Source organism: Neoarius graeffei, chromosome 25 (assembly GCF_027579695.1).
Source record: "Neoarius graeffei isolate fNeoGra1 chromosome 25, fNeoGra1.pri, whole genome shotgun sequence".
Taxonomy (NCBI): domain Eukaryota; kingdom Metazoa; phylum Chordata; class Actinopteri; order Siluriformes; family Ariidae; genus Neoarius; species Neoarius graeffei.
In genome coordinates, this window is record NC_083593.1 from 13,544,623 (window position 1) to 13,562,470 (window position 17,848).

At 42.1% G+C, this 17,848-nt stretch overlaps 1 protein-coding gene across 2 annotated transcripts in view; it reads left to right on the top strand.

Annotated features, from left to right (window-relative positions):
- Positions 1-498: 498 nt before the first annotated feature.
- The window catches only part of ddx55 (DEAD (Asp-Glu-Ala-Asp) box polypeptide 55), a 28,796-nt gene continuing 11,446 nt past the window's right edge, over positions 499-17,848 (top strand). Inside the window, exons 1-12 of one of the 2 annotated variants that reach the window (XM_060908695.1) lie at positions 499-653; positions 745-795; positions 885-971; positions 3,527-3,618; positions 3,707-3,769; positions 5,461-5,610; positions 5,700-5,889; positions 8,374-8,456; positions 8,572-8,703; positions 10,885-10,977; positions 14,880-14,994; positions 15,622-15,790. In XM_060908695.1, coding sequence (XP_060764678.1) covers positions 513-653; positions 745-795; positions 885-971; positions 3,527-3,618; positions 3,707-3,769; positions 5,461-5,610; positions 5,700-5,889; positions 8,374-8,456; positions 8,572-8,703; positions 10,885-10,977; positions 14,880-14,994; positions 15,622-15,790 — 1,366 coding nt within the window. In that variant the 5' untranslated portion in view covers positions 499-512. Of the gene's footprint in view, positions 654-744; positions 796-884; positions 972-3,526; positions 3,619-3,706; positions 3,770-5,460; positions 5,611-5,699; positions 5,890-8,373; positions 8,457-8,571; positions 8,704-10,884; positions 10,978-14,879; positions 14,995-15,621; positions 15,791-17,848 lie in introns of those variants that run through there. The other variant, XM_060908696.1, reaches the window with a different exon arrangement.

The window sequence follows — 17,848 nt, forward strand, 5'->3', positions numbered from 1 at the left end:
CCCAGTGGCCAATGGGGGGCCTTTCTGTGTGGAGTTTGCATGTTCTCCCCGTGCATACGTGGGTTTCCTCTGGGTGCTCCAGTTTCCCCCACAGTCCAAAGACATGCAGGTTAGGCTAACGTGGGGCGGCCTTGAGCAAGGTACCTCCCCAGGCGCTGTAGTGTGGCTGCCCACTGCTCTGTGTGTGTGTGTGTGTGTGTGTTCACTGCTTCAGATGGGTTAAATGCAGAGGATGAATTTCACTGTGCTTGAGTGTGCATGTGACAAATAAAGGTTTCTTCACTTGTGTACACAAGTGTAAATGTTTCATCAAGTTCTAATGCAATATATATATATATATATATATATATATATATATATATATATATATATATATATATATATATATATATAAAACTTTTTTTTTTTACTCTGCTGTACTGGAGAAACTGACCCAAAGCGGAACGCAGTAACGAGTATTTTTGTTCCTACCCGGATCGCATACTCTGTTGCACTGAAAGCATGCGAATGTTATGAGTAAAACAGAAAAACTGCAAAGCAGAGCTATGGAGAGTATCAGCGATGGAAAATGGGATAATTTGCCAGTGAAACTTCACGACAGCATACTGCTGACTCTGAAGAAACTTGGATTTACTTATATGACTCCGGTTCAGGTATTTTTGAACCCATTTTACATGATATCCAACTAGTGGCCCTGCCTCTGACACTGATGTTTTAACATACTGTTAAACTCTTTCCTTTTAGTCAGCATGCATCCCTCTTTTCATGAGCAATAAAGATGTCGCAGCTGAAGCGGTAAGTGCTTTCTAGTAGCATCTGTTTAGAGTAAACTGAATAATAATAGTTGCTTTGGATGTGCTTAAAAATGTGATCAAACACTGCAGGTTACAGGCAGTGGGAAGACTCTTGCTTTTGTCATTCCTCTGATAGAAATCCTCATGAAACGTGAGGAGAAGCTGAAGAAAATGCAAGTAAGTAAGAGCAGTCACTGTTAGATATAAAGATCAACCCCATCCATCCATCCATCCATCCATTATATTATCCCACACGTATTTATTTTGGGTGGCATGGTGGTGTAGTGGTTAGCACTGCCTCCTCACAGCAAGAAGGTTCTGGGTTCGAGCCCAGCGGCCGACGAGGGCCTTTCTGTGTGGAGTTTGCATGTTCTCGCCGTGTCTGTGTGGGTTTCCTCCGGGTGCTCCGGTTTCCCCTACAGTCCAAAGACATGCAGGTTAGGTTAACTGGTGACTCTAAATTGACCGTAGGTGTGAATGTGAAATGGTTGTCTGTGTCAGCCCTGTGATGACCTGGCGACTTGTCCAGGGTGTACCCCGACTAGGGTATTAGGCAGAAAAAGAAATTTACCAGTCAAAAATAATATTTTATATAATCCTGATAAGCGCCGCAGGTGCGAAGACGAGCGCCGCAGGCGCGAAGTCCCTCTAGGGGGGTCTGGGGGCATGCCCCCCCAGAAAATTTTTGAAATTTAGACTTCATTTCCTGCATTCTAGGACATTTTCAGGGTGAAATGGCGTGTAATTTTTGATCAGAAATATTGCATATTTTTACTTTGTATTTTTTTCAGTTTCACTCCTGAATGTATCAGATGTATGTATGGTGTTTGATTTGGTAACAAAAGTGAAAAGAAAATAAACAACAATGAATTGTATATAATCTTTTGATCTAGTTACAGTATTTAATAAAAAAAAAAAACCAACAGTATTCTATTTTACCATACCCCAATGAAACCCCCTTGTTAATCAATGTATCACACATACCTTTTCTGTCTTTTTGTGGAAAAACGAATCAGTTTTTGTCACATTCAATTTGGGGCGTTTGTTGGGATTCATCTTGATCCAGAAGAGTGAGTCAGCAAAAAAAAATGCGGTTCTCCCGCCAAGAAAGAGGAAACTACAACGCAGGGTGTTTGGCAATTTTCGACCAATCAGAATTCGCGATTTATTCAGTCCGCATGTTACAAGATTCAGTGCGGGCCAAAATGGCGGAAACGATGAAATATTCTGATTTTTCATTTCAAGTTTTCAGAATTTTTCGTATTAAACTGTGTTTCTTACGATTTGTAAATGATGGCGGAACCACACACGGACTGGCCATCGGGAGTAGCGGGAGTTTTCCCAGTGGGCCGGTGGTTCAGTGTGGGCCAGCGGAGAAAAAAAAAAAAAACAGTTGCGCGCTGGCCTTTAATATGATAAGCAATGTTAACAGTTTCTTTAACAAACTGTTAACATTGCTTATCATATTAAAGGCCAGCGCGCAACTGTAATAAGCAATGTTAACAGTTTGTTAAAGAAACTGTTAACATTGCTTATCATATTAAAGGCCAGCGCGCAACTGTTGTTTTTTTTTTTTTTTTTTCTCCGCCGGCCCACGCTGAACCACCAGCCCACCGGGAAAACTCCCGCTACTCCCGATGGCCAGTCCGTGTGTGGGCGGAACATAACTGGATTTATCGGATGACATGTGGGAGTATTCATGTGCGAAAATTTTCGGCATTATCGTCCGTTTCAGTATCCGTCTGTGTGTATACTTGCCCGTTGAAATCGGCAATTGCCCGTCAAATTTACGGGTGGACGGGTCTCTGCCTAATACCTTAACCCCGACTCTCGCCTGTAGTCAGCTGGGATAGGCTCCAGCTTGCCTGCGACCCTGTAGAACAGGATAAGCGGCTACAGATAATGGATGGATGGATTTATTTGATTTGATTTTGTACTGAAGGAATGTTTCAAACTCCACAAATAATACTGGTCCTGAGGTACCCTCTGTCCTACATATTGTGTCCTTTCCAAACTCGCAAATAAACCCCAAACGATATAGCATTTTTCAGACCGATTTCAATATTCAAGGATTTAAAATCCGATAATATTTCCATCATTTCATCTGATGTTTTTATTTTCTTCTTTCAGAAACGCATAACATAGACAGCTTTTTTTTTTCAACCATTTGTTCTGAGTAGCTGTTTAAGAGTCCTTTCCAAAATTCATGACACAGTGCAGTGTAAAGAAATAAACTCGTTTTGTCATAAATAGTACAGTACTTTGAACAGAGTACCTCTGTTCGACTCTGCTTGGGTCAGCTGATTGTTGTGATTTGTAGCAATCCAAACATGCATGTTGCCAACAGTGGAGTAACAGTGTGCCTGCTGGTGGTCAAACAATATAAAGACAACACTCATAACATGGTTTAAGAATTCATCTTCTGTCTTCATTTCTTTTTTTAATTGTCATTTATCGTATTTATCTGCAATTAGCTCATGTCAGCTGGTAATATCAGCATGCCGGGCTCTACTCACAACACTCCTGATACCACTAATCACCTATTTAACACAGTTGAATTGGGTGTGTTAGAGCATCTTGGGGGAAACACTAAAATGTCCAGGACAGGTGGCTCTCCAGGACCAAAGTTGGGAATTCATGGTTAAAACAATGCACTTGTGTTTATTCAAATAAAGTTGAATGAATGCTTCCTATGCCTCTGTTTCGAGTCATGACTCGTGCTACTTTTGCAGGTTGGTGCTTTGATCATCACACCGACCCGCGAGCTGGCCATCCAGATCAGTGAAGTTGTAGGCCAGTTTCTTGAAGAGTTTCCTCAGTTCAGGTGTGGTTCATAGCTGTAAAGAAGTAACGTTTCTGACAGAAGCCAAATAAATGAAACTCAATCTTGAGCCTCTTTCTACTGATTTCAGGCACATTCTTTTAATTGGTGGAAGCAACCCCATTGAAGATGTAGAAAAGTTCAAGACCAATGGGTGAGTGGTGACTGGTTTTGGTTTGGTGGTTGGTGAGGTTGTTAATCAGATTTACAGCGTCTTGCAAAAGTATTCATCCCCCTTGGTGTTTGTTCTGTTTTGTTGCATTACAAGCTGGAATTAAAATGGATTTTTGGGGGGGTTAGCACCATTTGATTTACACAACATGACTACCACTTTAAAGGTGCAAATTGTTGATTTATTGTGACACAAACAATAATTAAGATGAAAAAAAAAAACAGAAATCTGGAGTGTGCATAGGTATTCCCCCCCCCCCATCAATACTTTGCAGCAAAAGGTGGCTTTACAATGACAGCTGCAAGTCTCTTGGGGTATGTCTCTATTAGCTTAGCACATTTAGCCACTGGGATTTTTGCCCATTCCTCAAGGCAAAACTGCTCCGACTCCTTCAAGTTAGATGGGTTGCGTTGGTGTACAGCAATCTTCAAGTTATGCCACAGATTCTAAATTGGATTGAGGTCTGGGCTTTGATTACGACATTCCAAGACATTTAAATGTTTCTCTTTAAACCACTCCAGTGTAGCTTTAGCAGTATGTTTAGGGTCATTGTCCTGCTGGAATGTGAACCTTCATCCCAGTCTCAAACCTCTGGCCGACTCAAACAGGTTTTCCTCCAGAATTGCCCTGTGTTTGGTGCCATCCATCTTTCCTTCAGTCCTGACCAGCTTTCCTGTTCCTGCAGATGAAAAAATATCCCCACAGAACGATGTTGCCACCACCATGCTTCATTGTAGGAATGGTGTTCTCAGGGTGTTGGGTTTGCGCCACACATGACATTTCCCATGATGGCCAAAAAGTTCAATTTTAGTCTCATCTAACCAGAGAATCTTCTTCCATGTGTTTGGGGAGTCTGCCACATGCTGTTGGGCAAACTCCAAATGTGTTTTCTTTAAGCAATGGCTTTTTTCTGGCCACTCTTCCATAAAGCCCCGCTTTGTGGCATGTACAGCTTAAAGTGGTCCTATGGACAGATACTCCCATCTCCACTGTGGATCTTTCCAGCTCCTTCAGTGTTATCTTTGGTGTCTTTGTTGCATCTCTGATTAATGCCCTCCTTGCCCGGTCTGTGAATTTTGGTGGGCGGCCTTCTCTTGTCAGGTTTGTAATGGTGCCATATTCTTTCCATTTTGCTATAATGGATTTAATAGTGCTCCATGGGATATTCAGTTTCTGGGATAGTTTTATCACCCAGCCCTGATCTATACTTCTCCACAACTTTGTCTCTGACCTGTTTGGAGGCTCCTTGGTTTTCATGTTCCTTGCTTCGTAGTGTTGCAGAATCAGGGTCCTTCCAGAACAGGTTGATTTATACAGACATCATGTGACACGAATTGCACACATGTGGCTCTTAATCAACTAATTATGTGACTTATGAAGTGAATTGGTTGGACCAGCTCTTATTTAGGGGTTTCATACAAAAGGGGGCGAATACCAATACACATTCCAGATTTCTGTTTGTTTGTTTTCATCTTAATTATTGTTTGTGTCACAATAAAACAACAATTTGCATCTTTGAAGCTGTTGTGTAAATCAAATGGTGCTAACCCTCCAAAAATCCATTTTAATTCCAGCTTGTAATGCGACAAAACAGGACAAACACCAAGTGGGATGAATAATTTTGCAAGACACTGTAGTCTAGATTAGATTAACGTGAGATATTTGAACCGTAGCGCGAATATCGTGATCGGAACGCCTGGGCGACTGGAGGACATGTTCAGGAGGAAAGCTGATGGCCTTGACTTGGCTAGCTGTGTGAAGGCTTTGGACGTGCTTATTCTAGATGAAGCTGACAGACTCCTGGACATGGGCTTTGAAGCAAGGTGCTGTTTAAAACGAAAAGCAATTCTCTAGTGGTTAGAAAGGTGGTTTAGTCCAGTCTTGGTTAATAAAACATCTTATTCTGTTTCAGCCTCAACACTATTTTGGGTTATTTGCCCAAGCAGAGGCGTACAGGCCTTTTCTCAGCAACGCAGACTCAGGAACTGGAGAAGCTGGTGAGGGCTGGCCTCCGAAACCCGGTCCGTATCACTGTGAAGGAGAAAGGAGTGGCAGCTACAAGCGTCCAGAAGACACCAGCGAGGCTTAGTAATTACTACACGGTAAGCAGAATGACCAGGATAACGTCTGCTTTCCAGTATCTACAACCCCGATTCCAAAAAAGTTGGGACAAAGTACAAATTGTAAATAAAAATGGAATGCAATAATTTACAAATCTCAAAAACTGACATTGTATTCACAATAGAACATAGACAACATATCAAATGTGAAAAGTGAGACATTTTTAAATTTCATGCCAAATATTGGCTCATTTGAAATTTCATGACAGCAACACATCTCAAAAAAGTTGGGACAGGGGCAATAAGAGGCTGGAAAAGTTAAAGGTACAAAAAAGGAACAGCTGGAGGACCAAATTGCAACTCATTAGGTCAATTGGCAATAGGTCATTAACATGACTGGGTATAAAAAGAGCATCTTGGAGTGGCAGCGGCTCTCAGAAGTAAAGATGGGAAGAGGATCACCAATCCCCCTAATTCTGCGCCGACAAATAGTGGAGCAATATCAGAAAGGAGTTCGACAGTGTAAAATTGCAAAGGGATTGAACATATCATCATCTACAGTGCATAATATCATCAAAAGATTCAGAGAATCGGGAAGAATCTCTGTGCGTAAGGGTCAAGGCCAGAAAACCATACTGGGTGCCCGTGATCTTCGGGCCCTTAGACGGCACTGCATCACATACAGGCATGCTTCTGTATTGTAAATCAAAAAATGGGCTCAGGAATATTTCCAGAGAACATTATCTGTGAACACAATTCACCGTGCCTTCCGCCGTTGCCAGCTAAAACTCTATAGTTCAAAGAAGAAGCCGTATCTAAACATGATCCAGAAGCGCAGACGTCTTCTCTGGGCCAAGGCTCATTTAAAATGGACTGTGGCAAAGTGGAAAACTGTTCTGTGGTCAGACGAATCAAAATTTGAAGTTCTTTATGGAAATCAGGGACGCCGTGTCATTCGGACTGAAGAGGAGAAGGACGACCCAAGTTGTTATCAGCGCTCAGTTCAGAAGCCTGCATCTCTGATGGTATGGGGTTGCATTAGTGCATGTGGCATGGGCAGCTTACACATCTGGAAAGACACCATCAATGCTGAAAGGTATATCCAGGTTCTAGAGCAACATACGCTCCCATCCAGACGACGTCTCTTTCAGGGAAGACCTTGCATTTTCCAACATGACAATGCCAAACCACATACTGCATCAATTACAGCATCATGGCTGCGTAGAAGAAGGGTCCGGGTACTGAACTGGCCAGCCTGCAGTCCAGATCTTTCACCCATAGAAAACATTTGGCGCATCATAAAACGGAAGATACGACAAAAAAGACCTAAGACAGTTGAGCAACTAGAATCCTACATTAGACAAGAATAGGTTAACATTCCTCTCCCTAAACTTGAGCAACTTGTCTCCTCAGTCCCCAGACGTTTACAGACTGTTGTAAAGAGAAAAGGGGATGTCTCACAGTGGTAAACATGGCCTTGTCCCAACTTTTTTGAGATGTGTTGTTGCCATGAAATTTAAAATCACCTAATTTTTCTCTTTAAATGATACATTTTCTCAGTTTAAACATTTGATATGTCATCTATGGTCTATTCTGAATAAAATATGGAATTTTGAAACTTCCACATCATTGCATTCCGTTTTTATTTACAATTTGTACTTTGTCCCAACTTTTTTGGAATCGGGGTTGTATCAGAAACCAAATGAAGTAAAGCTTACAGGTGTGTGCAAACGTTTGCACTCCCTAACTGTAATCGGAAAAACCAGCACTTTTTTAATTTGAGTTAGAATAAGAAAGAAGCCTTTGTTTGTTTGTCACATCCACACTCAAGTACAGTGAAATTCGTCCTCTGCATTTAACCCATCTGAAGCAGTGAACACACACAAGTGAGCAATGAGTGCACACACACACACACACACACACACACACACACACACACACACACACACACACACACACACCCCAGAGCAGTAGGCAGCTATACTATGGCACCCAGGGAGCAGTTGGGGTTTAGGTGCCTTGCTCAAGTGCACTTCAGCCCAAGGCCGCCCCATGTTAACCAAACCCCCTTGTCTTTTGAACTGTGGGGGAAACCGGAGCACCCGGAGGAAACCCACGCAGACACGGGGAGAACATGCAAACTCCGCACAGAAAGGCCCCTGGGCTCGAACCCAGAACCTTCTTGCTGTGAGGCGACAGTGCTAACCACTACACCACCGTGCTGCCTTTTATATATTATATATGATTAGCATATATACAGATGCACTTAAATAGTGTATGTTAAAACAAGCAAAAGGGCCCTTTTAAAATATCATAACATTACATTCATAACATTTTAATAAAAACATCTGCTTTGTAGATGGGTCCAAGGAGGGGGCAGACCTTTACACTGAACTCGAGATGTTTATTTTTGGAAAGAGGATGACGAGAGAAAATGACATTCGAATCAAATCGTGTGAAATTTGATTGCACACAAGTATTCACGTGTGGTGTATTAACTTGGAGTTTTGTTTTTTTTTTTGGCAGATCTGTCGAACACAAGACAAGTTTAACACGCTGGTGGCTTTCCTGAGACAACACAAACATGAGAAGCAGCTCATCTTCTTCAGGTGGATGCTGGAAGCTTTTTGAACCAAACGACACCCGAGTCCTTACTTTTCCGTTTTATCCACCTCCCAATGATTGTCCAGCTCACGGTGTCTTTATTCTTAACCTGTTTCATAGCACGTGTGCCTGCGTGGAGTATTTCGGCAGAGCGCTGGAGGTCTTGATCAAAAATGTCACCATTCTTTGTATCCATGGCAAGATGAAGGACAAGCGGAACAAGATCTTCTCCGAGTTTCGGGAATTAAAGAGGTAATGCACCTTGTTTTACTGCAACAAAGCTGTTTCCCTTTTTATCTCCTTGGCGTATGGCGCGGGGGGATATAGCGATCGCTCTGTCCGTCTGTCAACATTTAAGTTTCCGGAGCATAACTCAAAAACTATAAGGAATTTTTTTCACAAAATCTGACAGTTATGTTAAGTGACTAGAGAAGTTGTGCCTTCTGACATTTTGGCATCTCTGTGATTTTGATTTTTTTTTCTTTTTTCAGTATTTCCATGGCAACCAATTCAGCTTCAGAAATTTTTTTTTTTTTTTTAATTTTTTTTGGCTTTTTTCACCTTTTATTGGATAGGACAGTGTAGAGACAGGACAGGAAATGAGTGGGAGAGAGAGACAGGCAGGGATCAGGAAATGACCTCGGGTCGGAATCGAACCCGGATTTATGGTATGGCGCCTTATCCATGACCCCCCCCCCCTTTTTTTGGGGGGGGGGGGGGGGGGGGGGGCTTTTTTTTACCTTTATTGGATAGGACAGTGCAGAGACAGGAAATGAGCGGGAGAGAGAGAGACGGGGAGGGATCGGGAAATGACCTCGGGCCGGAATCGAACCCGGGTCCCCGGATTTATGGTATGGCGCCTTATCCACCTGAGCCACGACGCCCCCAGCTTCAGAAAATTTGGAGTGGGGTTTCATGTGGGGGGGGGGGAAATATGTCATCTCATGATGACTCTTGTTCCATCTGTTAAGGTATTGTTTATCCATTGATCTCTTCTTCTTGTTCTTCAAGGATGTGTGTCTTTCTTTACTCAGTGTGTATAGATGACTTGCAACCACATGATCAAAACGTGCTACGTCATGAGCGTCCGCCGTGATGGTGGATCTACAAAGCGACTAGGACGGCAGTCGCTGAAAGCGCGTCTGTAAACAATGCTGAATTTTCTCAGTATTACTACGATTTGAACGGTCGAGTGAAGGTTTGATACAAAGAGAAGATAGATATGTGGGGTTTTGACCCATATTCTTAAATAAGTCAGACGTTTCTGAAGATAAGACGCGTCTACCGACCATTGAGTACCCAGATATCACGTTCTATCTGGTTTGACTGCTGAAGAATCAAGTCTGACCTTGGACGAAACGTAGCCCATTTTCTGACTGGGTGCCCAGTCTGGATCGTATAATTTTGCTGGTGCTCTTAGAAGCGAAATGGTAATTACATGTTAAAATTATAGCAACGACCGAGTGAAGCACGACAAGAGAACACGCGTTTTATAGCAAAATTCTCGCAACACGAAATAAAATTCTTCCATGATATTATCGAGAAGCCTACAGCTTCAAAAATTTGCAAAAAATAAAAATGCTCTTTCTTAAAAGCCAGTGAATGTGGATAGAATAAAACAGTTATTCCACTCAGTCTCTTCGTACGTTGCTTATAGCCTACTCGGTGCTACACGCCTCATCGGCTATCGGCTCATGTACAACTCGATTTCGTGGAATTTTGTATATAAAGTGGCATATCTCGATCCCAGGAGGAATCAAGTGAGCTCAAAGTGGAAAATAACGTTGGACCACATTCTCTACCGGAATAATATAAAACTTTTAAGATAATTTATTTCATTCAAAAATCTCACTAAAGTATGGGGATTCTCTCCGATCTTGATAATCAGTGGCAACTGTTATTACTATTTACGTATTTGAATGGTGCGCCGTGATTGGTCGAGCAGAGATATCACGTTCTGCTGAAAATCAGTAGTGGCGTTTGTTGCAGTTTGGAAAGAAAGAGGATATACAGTATAGAGAAATGTGGAGGATTTTGCGTTTTGCATAACATTGATTATGGAACTTTGAATAGCGATCAAATGCCAAGCTTCTTTTGGCGTGAACTTGATTGATTTTTTTTTTTTTTTCTATCGCGTTTTGGAACCAAACTCCTTTTATATGGAAAACTAACTGTTTGAATTAGACATTGAAGATGGAAAGCCAGTTTTGACAAGAAAACTGATATGGAAAATACGCTGTTTTGTCACTCAAACACATGGAGATGGGCGGGGCTAAAAATTGTACTGCAGGGGTGCTAGACCTGTGTGACTTGACTTTTTAGAGATAAGATGCCATCCGTGGGGGTTTTTTTCTTTTTTTTTTTTTTTTACAGTCATTGATTGGTTTCCCTGACGTACCCATTCTTATCCAGGTTCATGTTTGTAACTTGCAGTGGGATACTCGTGTGCACCGACGTGATGGCAAGAGGCATCGACATCCCGGATGTGAACTGGGTGCTACAGTACGATCCTCCAAGTAGCGCAAGGTAAGAACACCACTAGTGGTGTTGTGGATGTAATATACTGCACTTAAATGACTTGATAATGTTGTTCAACATACCCAGTGACTAATGACCTCGTTTTTGATAAATAAAGTGACTGATAATTTGTGCTTTTGTAAATCCATGACTGTAGGATTGTTGGTTCCACAGCTAGTCACTCTGTATGATCAGATAGTGGTTCTCATCTCTTGTGTCTAGCTGTAATTCCTTAAATACACACACACACACACACACACACACACAAAAAAGGCTTTGTGGACCAGAATTAAACAATTCTGTTCCATTTTGGGAAAAAGTTCATATCTTGTTCATGTTCCTGAGTGTTTATGCATAAGATGATGACTAAATGTGAACCTCGACTGATTGGCTTCAAATCATATCAATCAGTTAAACATAGCGGTTTCTCTGTGTGATGGCTGTGGTGTCCACGATCACCTGGCTACGCTCTGTTTTCATATCAAACCACCTCACTTCACACCTTATGCACAGTTTCCTTAATTTGGCTTCAGAGTTTGGCCTTTCAGGTCCTGTTATGCTATTAAATATTTAACTTATTCCATGAATTTGAGTCGGATATGAGCCAGTAGCCGATGAGGAGCGTAGCGCCAAGTTGGCTGTAAGCCATGTACGACTAGATTGAGTGGAATAACTGTTTTATTCTATCCACATTCACTGGATTTTGAGAAACGGAACATTTTTTATTTTTTGCAAATTTGAGACATAAAAACTTCATACAAAACATCCGACAATATTTCCGCTGAGAATATAAACAAACCGGTGAAATGACAGGAGCAATTTGTGGAAAATGCGATGATGAGAATAATTCTTGAAAAATAAAAAAGATGTTCTTGCCATCAAATACTTTTATTTTGTATATTTTGGGGTTTTGTTTTCAAGTAGAGTTTTTATTTCATCCTCGGTTGGTTCAGTAACACGCTCCGCCATTTTCTTTTCTTCTTTTTTTGTGGTTGGTGAACCAACTCAAAGGTGCATTACCACCACCAACTGGGCTGGAGTGCGGAACAGGCGATATTGGTGGGGGGAAAAACTATATTCTTTTATTTAGCTATTTCTGTTTCTTTTAAATACTTGATGCGTTCTGCCTTTTGTTTTTCTCTAGTCACGGTATATGAGCTGATAGCCTGGTAGTAGAGTAGCCAATCGGAGCGCACGATCATGCGTATCCAGTGAATGTGTAGAGAAATGTTATTTACCAGCTGGGAGGTCCGTATTGTGAAATACCGTGACCGAGGTCTTGAAAGTACTGACCAAGGCCTTCTGGGCCGAGGTCAGTATTCAAGGCTTAAGAACCGACTTTAAGCTGGTAAATAATATATTTATTTTTTTCTTTACCAAATTCTAACAGAAAACGAGAGCGCCCGAAAGAGAAAACCGAGCCAAGTTGCCATTTTGAATCCTCATTCACGGCTGTAATGCAAATGGCTTCCTCCTCTGTATACAAGTGCACTTCCATCGCAGGAAAAGAAACTACATTTTGCCGCCTATGTAGTCCCCTATTTATACAAAATTGAGTCATTCAGGATTCAGCCATGTTTTTGTTCGGTGTTAGCAACAGTTACAGGTTTTTAGCTTTCTCCTGAAATGTTCTCTTTTATTTCGTCTTCCTCAGGGTAGTAAAACTCGCTTTCGCTGTGAACACTGTCGTTATCGCTATCCGTGCTGTAAAATTAATGCTATTCTCCTGAGAAATGCTGGCAAAAAATTATAAGATTTTTGATAATCTTATAAATAAATCTTATTAAAAAAAGATACATGTTGACAAAAAATGCTACTGTGAACGAGCGAGTCGTCAGAGGTCCGTAACTGGGGTCCGTACCATAGGATACGGACCCGCTTACCAGCCAATCAGAGCGCAGGATTTGATGGAAACCGCACCGCGAAAAAAATATGATTTATTTTTTCTATTGCCATAGAGGTGAGTCAAAATATCTTTCACTTCTACTCGTGAGGGTATATTTTTGCCTTTTATGGAGTTTTGTGGACGTCGCTAAACCCATATCAGCAGTGCCGTACACACGGCTGGTAATTTACAGGTGATTTTGTAGATTTATGTAATGTTGGTTATGGAATGTTTGTAAATCCGGTGGAAATTTTGAGCTTGGTGTGGCTTACGCAAACATATACACACAGTCTGTGAGATTTTATGGAAAAGTCATTCTCAAATTGGATCTTGTCTCCATTTGGTTTATGTTATACTGTATAGAGGATTTCGACGTGACGTCACAGGTCACGTGACGCCCCGGTGTCCGCCATTTTGAAGGTCAAGCTAGCTAATGTCAACAACATAGTAGCTGATATGTTACTGTAGCAATGTTTACGTTCAGTCATTTGGATGACTGTTAAAACCTTTCAGTCTCAAGTTTTTCCTTTACTGGATTTACTAGTTTACTGAGCTAGCGCGCTCGGGCAGGCTGGGAGCGAGTGCGCTAGCTCGGGCAGGCTGGGAGCGAGTGCGCTAGCTCAGTAAACTAGTAAATCCAGTAAAGGAAAAACTTGAGACTGAAAGGTTTTAACAGTCATCCAAATGACTGAACGTAAACATTGCTACAGTAACATACCAGCTATGATGTTGTTGACATTAGCTAGTGCTAACAGCTAGCTGCTAGCGCACTGCTACAACTACACCGACCCTAATAATACAGTTCTTGGTCATTGCCTGGTAACAGCAAATTTATAACGGGCCATGTCTCAACAGACTAAGAAGTTATTTCAATGACATTTAATAACATTTTGTTTATCCTGAGGACCGAAAGTAAATGAAAATGTGAACAAACCTTAGCTGTAATAAGATGGCGACCACCGGCTCCAGGGACGACCCGCTGATGTAGGCATGTTACCCAGCCTGGTTTTTAATGACATAGGTATACAGATCATGTGGGCCGAAGTCAGGTAAAGACGAGGGCTTCGTGTACTTCTGTACGTCAGTGAACAATCCTGGTGGAAACAGGTAAACATCGTTCTCTAAGCCTGCTAACCTCAATTTTTGCAAATACCTCTCCCTTTGCTCGCCCTGTAAATGCCCTACGTCGCTGGATAGTGAAGGTGTTTTCTGCATCTCGCTCCTTTTTCTTTTATGTTTTTTCCCTGGTATTTCCCACACGCGGGCGGCACGGTGGTGTAGTGGTTAGCGCTGTCGCCTCACAGCAAGAAGGTCCTGGGTTCGAGCCCCGTGGCCAGCGAGGGCCTTTCTGTGCGGAGTTTGCATGTTCTCCCCGTGTCCGCGTGGGTTTCCTCCGGGTGCTCCGGTTTCCCCCACAGTCCAAAGACATGCAGGTTAGGTTAAATGATGACTCTAAATTGACCATAGGTGTGAATGATTGTCTGTGTCTATGTGTCAGCCCTGTGATGACCTGGCGACTTGTCCAGGGTGTACCCCGCCTTTCGCCCGTAGTCAGCTGGGATAGGCTCCAGCTTGCCTGCGACCCTGTAGAAGGATAAAGCGGCTAGAGAGAATGAGATGAGATGAGATTTCCCACACGCCTGACTGCAGGTCAGGAAGAGCACCCGCGCTGCAAAGCCAGAAAAAGATAGCCTGGTAACGTGTACGGATCACGTACACCAGCATCATTGATTTTCTGGTGATATCGCTTCTTACTCGCGTCATCTAGGCCGGATAAAATACTCGACAATGAGACTTCGTCATGATCAACAGTGTATCGCTACCGGTAGTCGCCATATTTGTGACCGTCAAAATGGCGGCATAAATATTGTCGCTATGGAAACAATGACGTAGGCCGAAATCCTCTATAGTGTGTCTGTTTTAAATAGTCATTCCGTGATTTTTTTTTTTTAAACGAGGTTCCCAAAACTTTCCATACCGTATTTCAAGAAAATTTCCCCGAAATGACTGTGTTTCCTTCCCGCAGTTCTTTTGTGCATCGATGTGGCCGAACTGCTCGTATCGGGAACCGAGGCAATGCTCTTGTCTTTCTCCTGCCAATGGAGGAATCCTACGTCAATTTCCTGTCTATCAATCAAAAAGTAAGTATCAATAGAACTTGCTTTATTTACACCATCAAACATTCATGTGTGAGCAGCAGCTCTATACAGGATTATATTACATTACATTAATGGCATTTAGCAGATGCTCTTATCCAGAGCGACATTACAGCATACACACAGCAGTTGAACTGGGTTAGCTGCCTTGCTCAAGGGCACTTCAGCCATTCCTGCTGGTCCAGGGAATCGAACTGACAACCTTTTGGAGCCGAAGCTGTTTCTCTAACCATTAGGCCATGGCTTCTTTCCAAAACCCCCTGATTATAAATAATGATTTAATATCCATGTTTTAAAAGCAGTATATAGGAAACAGTCCTGAGTACAGTCTTTAAAATAACTCGCTCTGATCTATTGTGTTATACGATGCGTCAATGATATCCAAGCATTTAATTTGCACAAACACACACCAAATGAAGCTTTCACTATTCTGATTAGTTTACTGATCATCAGAAGTGAATTAAATCTTCATTTCCAGCTTCATCTGTTGTGGAACCATTTTTGAAGAATTTATATTATAATAACTTTATGACCACATCATTAATAATTGACTAATAGTCATTTAAGAGGTGAAAAGATGAATGGATTGAATAAATAGCTTGTGTCCTACAGTGTCCTCTCCAGCCGTATCCTCCTGTAAAGGACGTAGTGGACGTGTTGCCCAAACTGAAGGCTCTGGCGTTAGGCGACAGGGCCGTTTTTGAGAGAGGAATGAGGGCGTTCGTCTCGTTTGTCCAGGCTTACGCAAAGCACGAGTGCAGCCTAATATTCCGACTCAAAGGTCAGTGCTAATTTACATCTTTTTTTCGTGCATGTACATCATTTTAGTTCTGTGCTTTAGAAAACATTGATTTAAATTCCAGGCATGCTGTATGAGGTAAGGAAAAAACCCGAAGATATATTTGTATGTGTTGGGAAGGAAATGATGGTATATTGATAAAGATGATGGAAAAAGATTTGATGATGCAGAGAGCAGTGTGGGTTTTTTTTTTTTTTTTTTTTGAACTTGCTGGATCTTTTAAAGTATTTGATTTTAGTATACAGTACCAGTCAAAAATTTGGACACACCGACGTATTCATACGTTTTTCTGCATTTTGATTACATTGTAGAACAATACTGAAGACATCAAAACTATGAAATAAGATGTATATGGAAAAAGTGTTGACAAAAAAAAACCAAAAATATATTTCGTATTTTAGATTCCTCAAAGTAGCCAGCATTTACCTTGATGACACTTTGCATACTAGAGCGGCGGCTACAATTATCGACACCTTAACGATCTTTTGGCCGTTGCAAAAGTAGAAAAGACTTTCAATACGTACATTGTGCATGAATAATTACTCAAACTTCCACTGGAAAAAAAAAAAAAGAGTCGATTCCTGATTACTTAGCGTATCGATCACGTGACACCGTTCCATAATTATCGACACCTTTGTCCACAATTATCAACATCCAGATGCTTTACATAGACTTATCTCATCTCATTATCTGTAGCCGCTTTATCCTTCTACAGGGTCGCAGGCAAGCTGGAGCCTATCCCAGCTGACTACGGGCGAAAGGCGGGGTACACCCTGGACAAGTCGCCAGGTCATCACAGGGCTGACACATAGACACAGACAACCATTCACACTCACATTCACACCTACGGTCAATTTAGAGTCACCAGTTAACCTAACCTGCATGTCTTTGGACTGTGGGGGAAACCGGAGCACCCGGAGGAAACCCACGCGGACACGGGGAGAACATGCAAACTCCGCACAGAAAGACCCTCGCCGGCCCCGGGGCTCGAACCCAGGACCTTCTTGCTGTGAGGCGACAGCGCTAACCACTACACCACCGTGCCGCCCACATAGACTTATATTTAGTACAAAATATCTTTTATATAAATATACGGATGTCGGTGTTTACGTAAATGAGGAAGTAATTTGAATGTTTGTAAACAAATGAACTGATAATGTTTAACCTGGGGCGGCACGGTGGTGTAGTGGTTAGCGCTGTCGCCTCACAGCAAGAATGTCCTGGGTTCGAGCCCCGTGGCCGGCGAGGGCCTTTCTGTGCGGAGTTTGCATGTTCTCCCCGTGTCTGCGTGGGTTTCCTCCGGGTGCTCCGGTTTCCCCCACAGTCCAAAGACATGCAGGTTAGGTTAACTGGTGACTCTAAATTGACCGTAGGTGTGAATGTGAATGTGAATGGTTGTCTGTGTCTATGTGTCGGCCCTGTGATGACCTGGCGACTTGTCCAGGGTGTACCCCGCCTTTCGCCTGTAGTCAGCTGGGATAGGCTCCAGCTTGCCTGCGACCCTGTAGAAGGATGAAGCAGCTAGAGATAATGAGATGAGATGAGATGTTTAACCTGCGTCAGAAAATCTTTTTGTTCCACTTTCGAAGTATTTCCATAGATCACATTTTGTTAATCATTTGTTCTTGTTTGTATTCATTTCTAGTTTTGTCGTTTACCAATAAATGTCAACAGGCAATAGATAGTTTTCACTGATGTCATGGCATTCCGGGGAACGCCCTCCAGCCGCAATATTGTGGGGCAAACAAAGGACCATCGCCATTACCGGCTACGTTATCTCGGACAAATTTATAAAGTTATATAGTCAGTTTTCTAAAATAAAGATCAATGTCGGCAAAATCAAGCAAATGGAAGTATATGGATCCATTGGACGACATCTCACGACAACGGTATGAATACTTTGCAATATTACTTTGCATCGGAAAGCTGCGCACATTTGCGCGAAGCTGCGCAAATGTGCGCAGCTTTCTGATTCACTGTTTTTTTTTTTTTTTCTCATCCTTATACTTCCTATATTTCATGGACTGTAACGGATTTGCT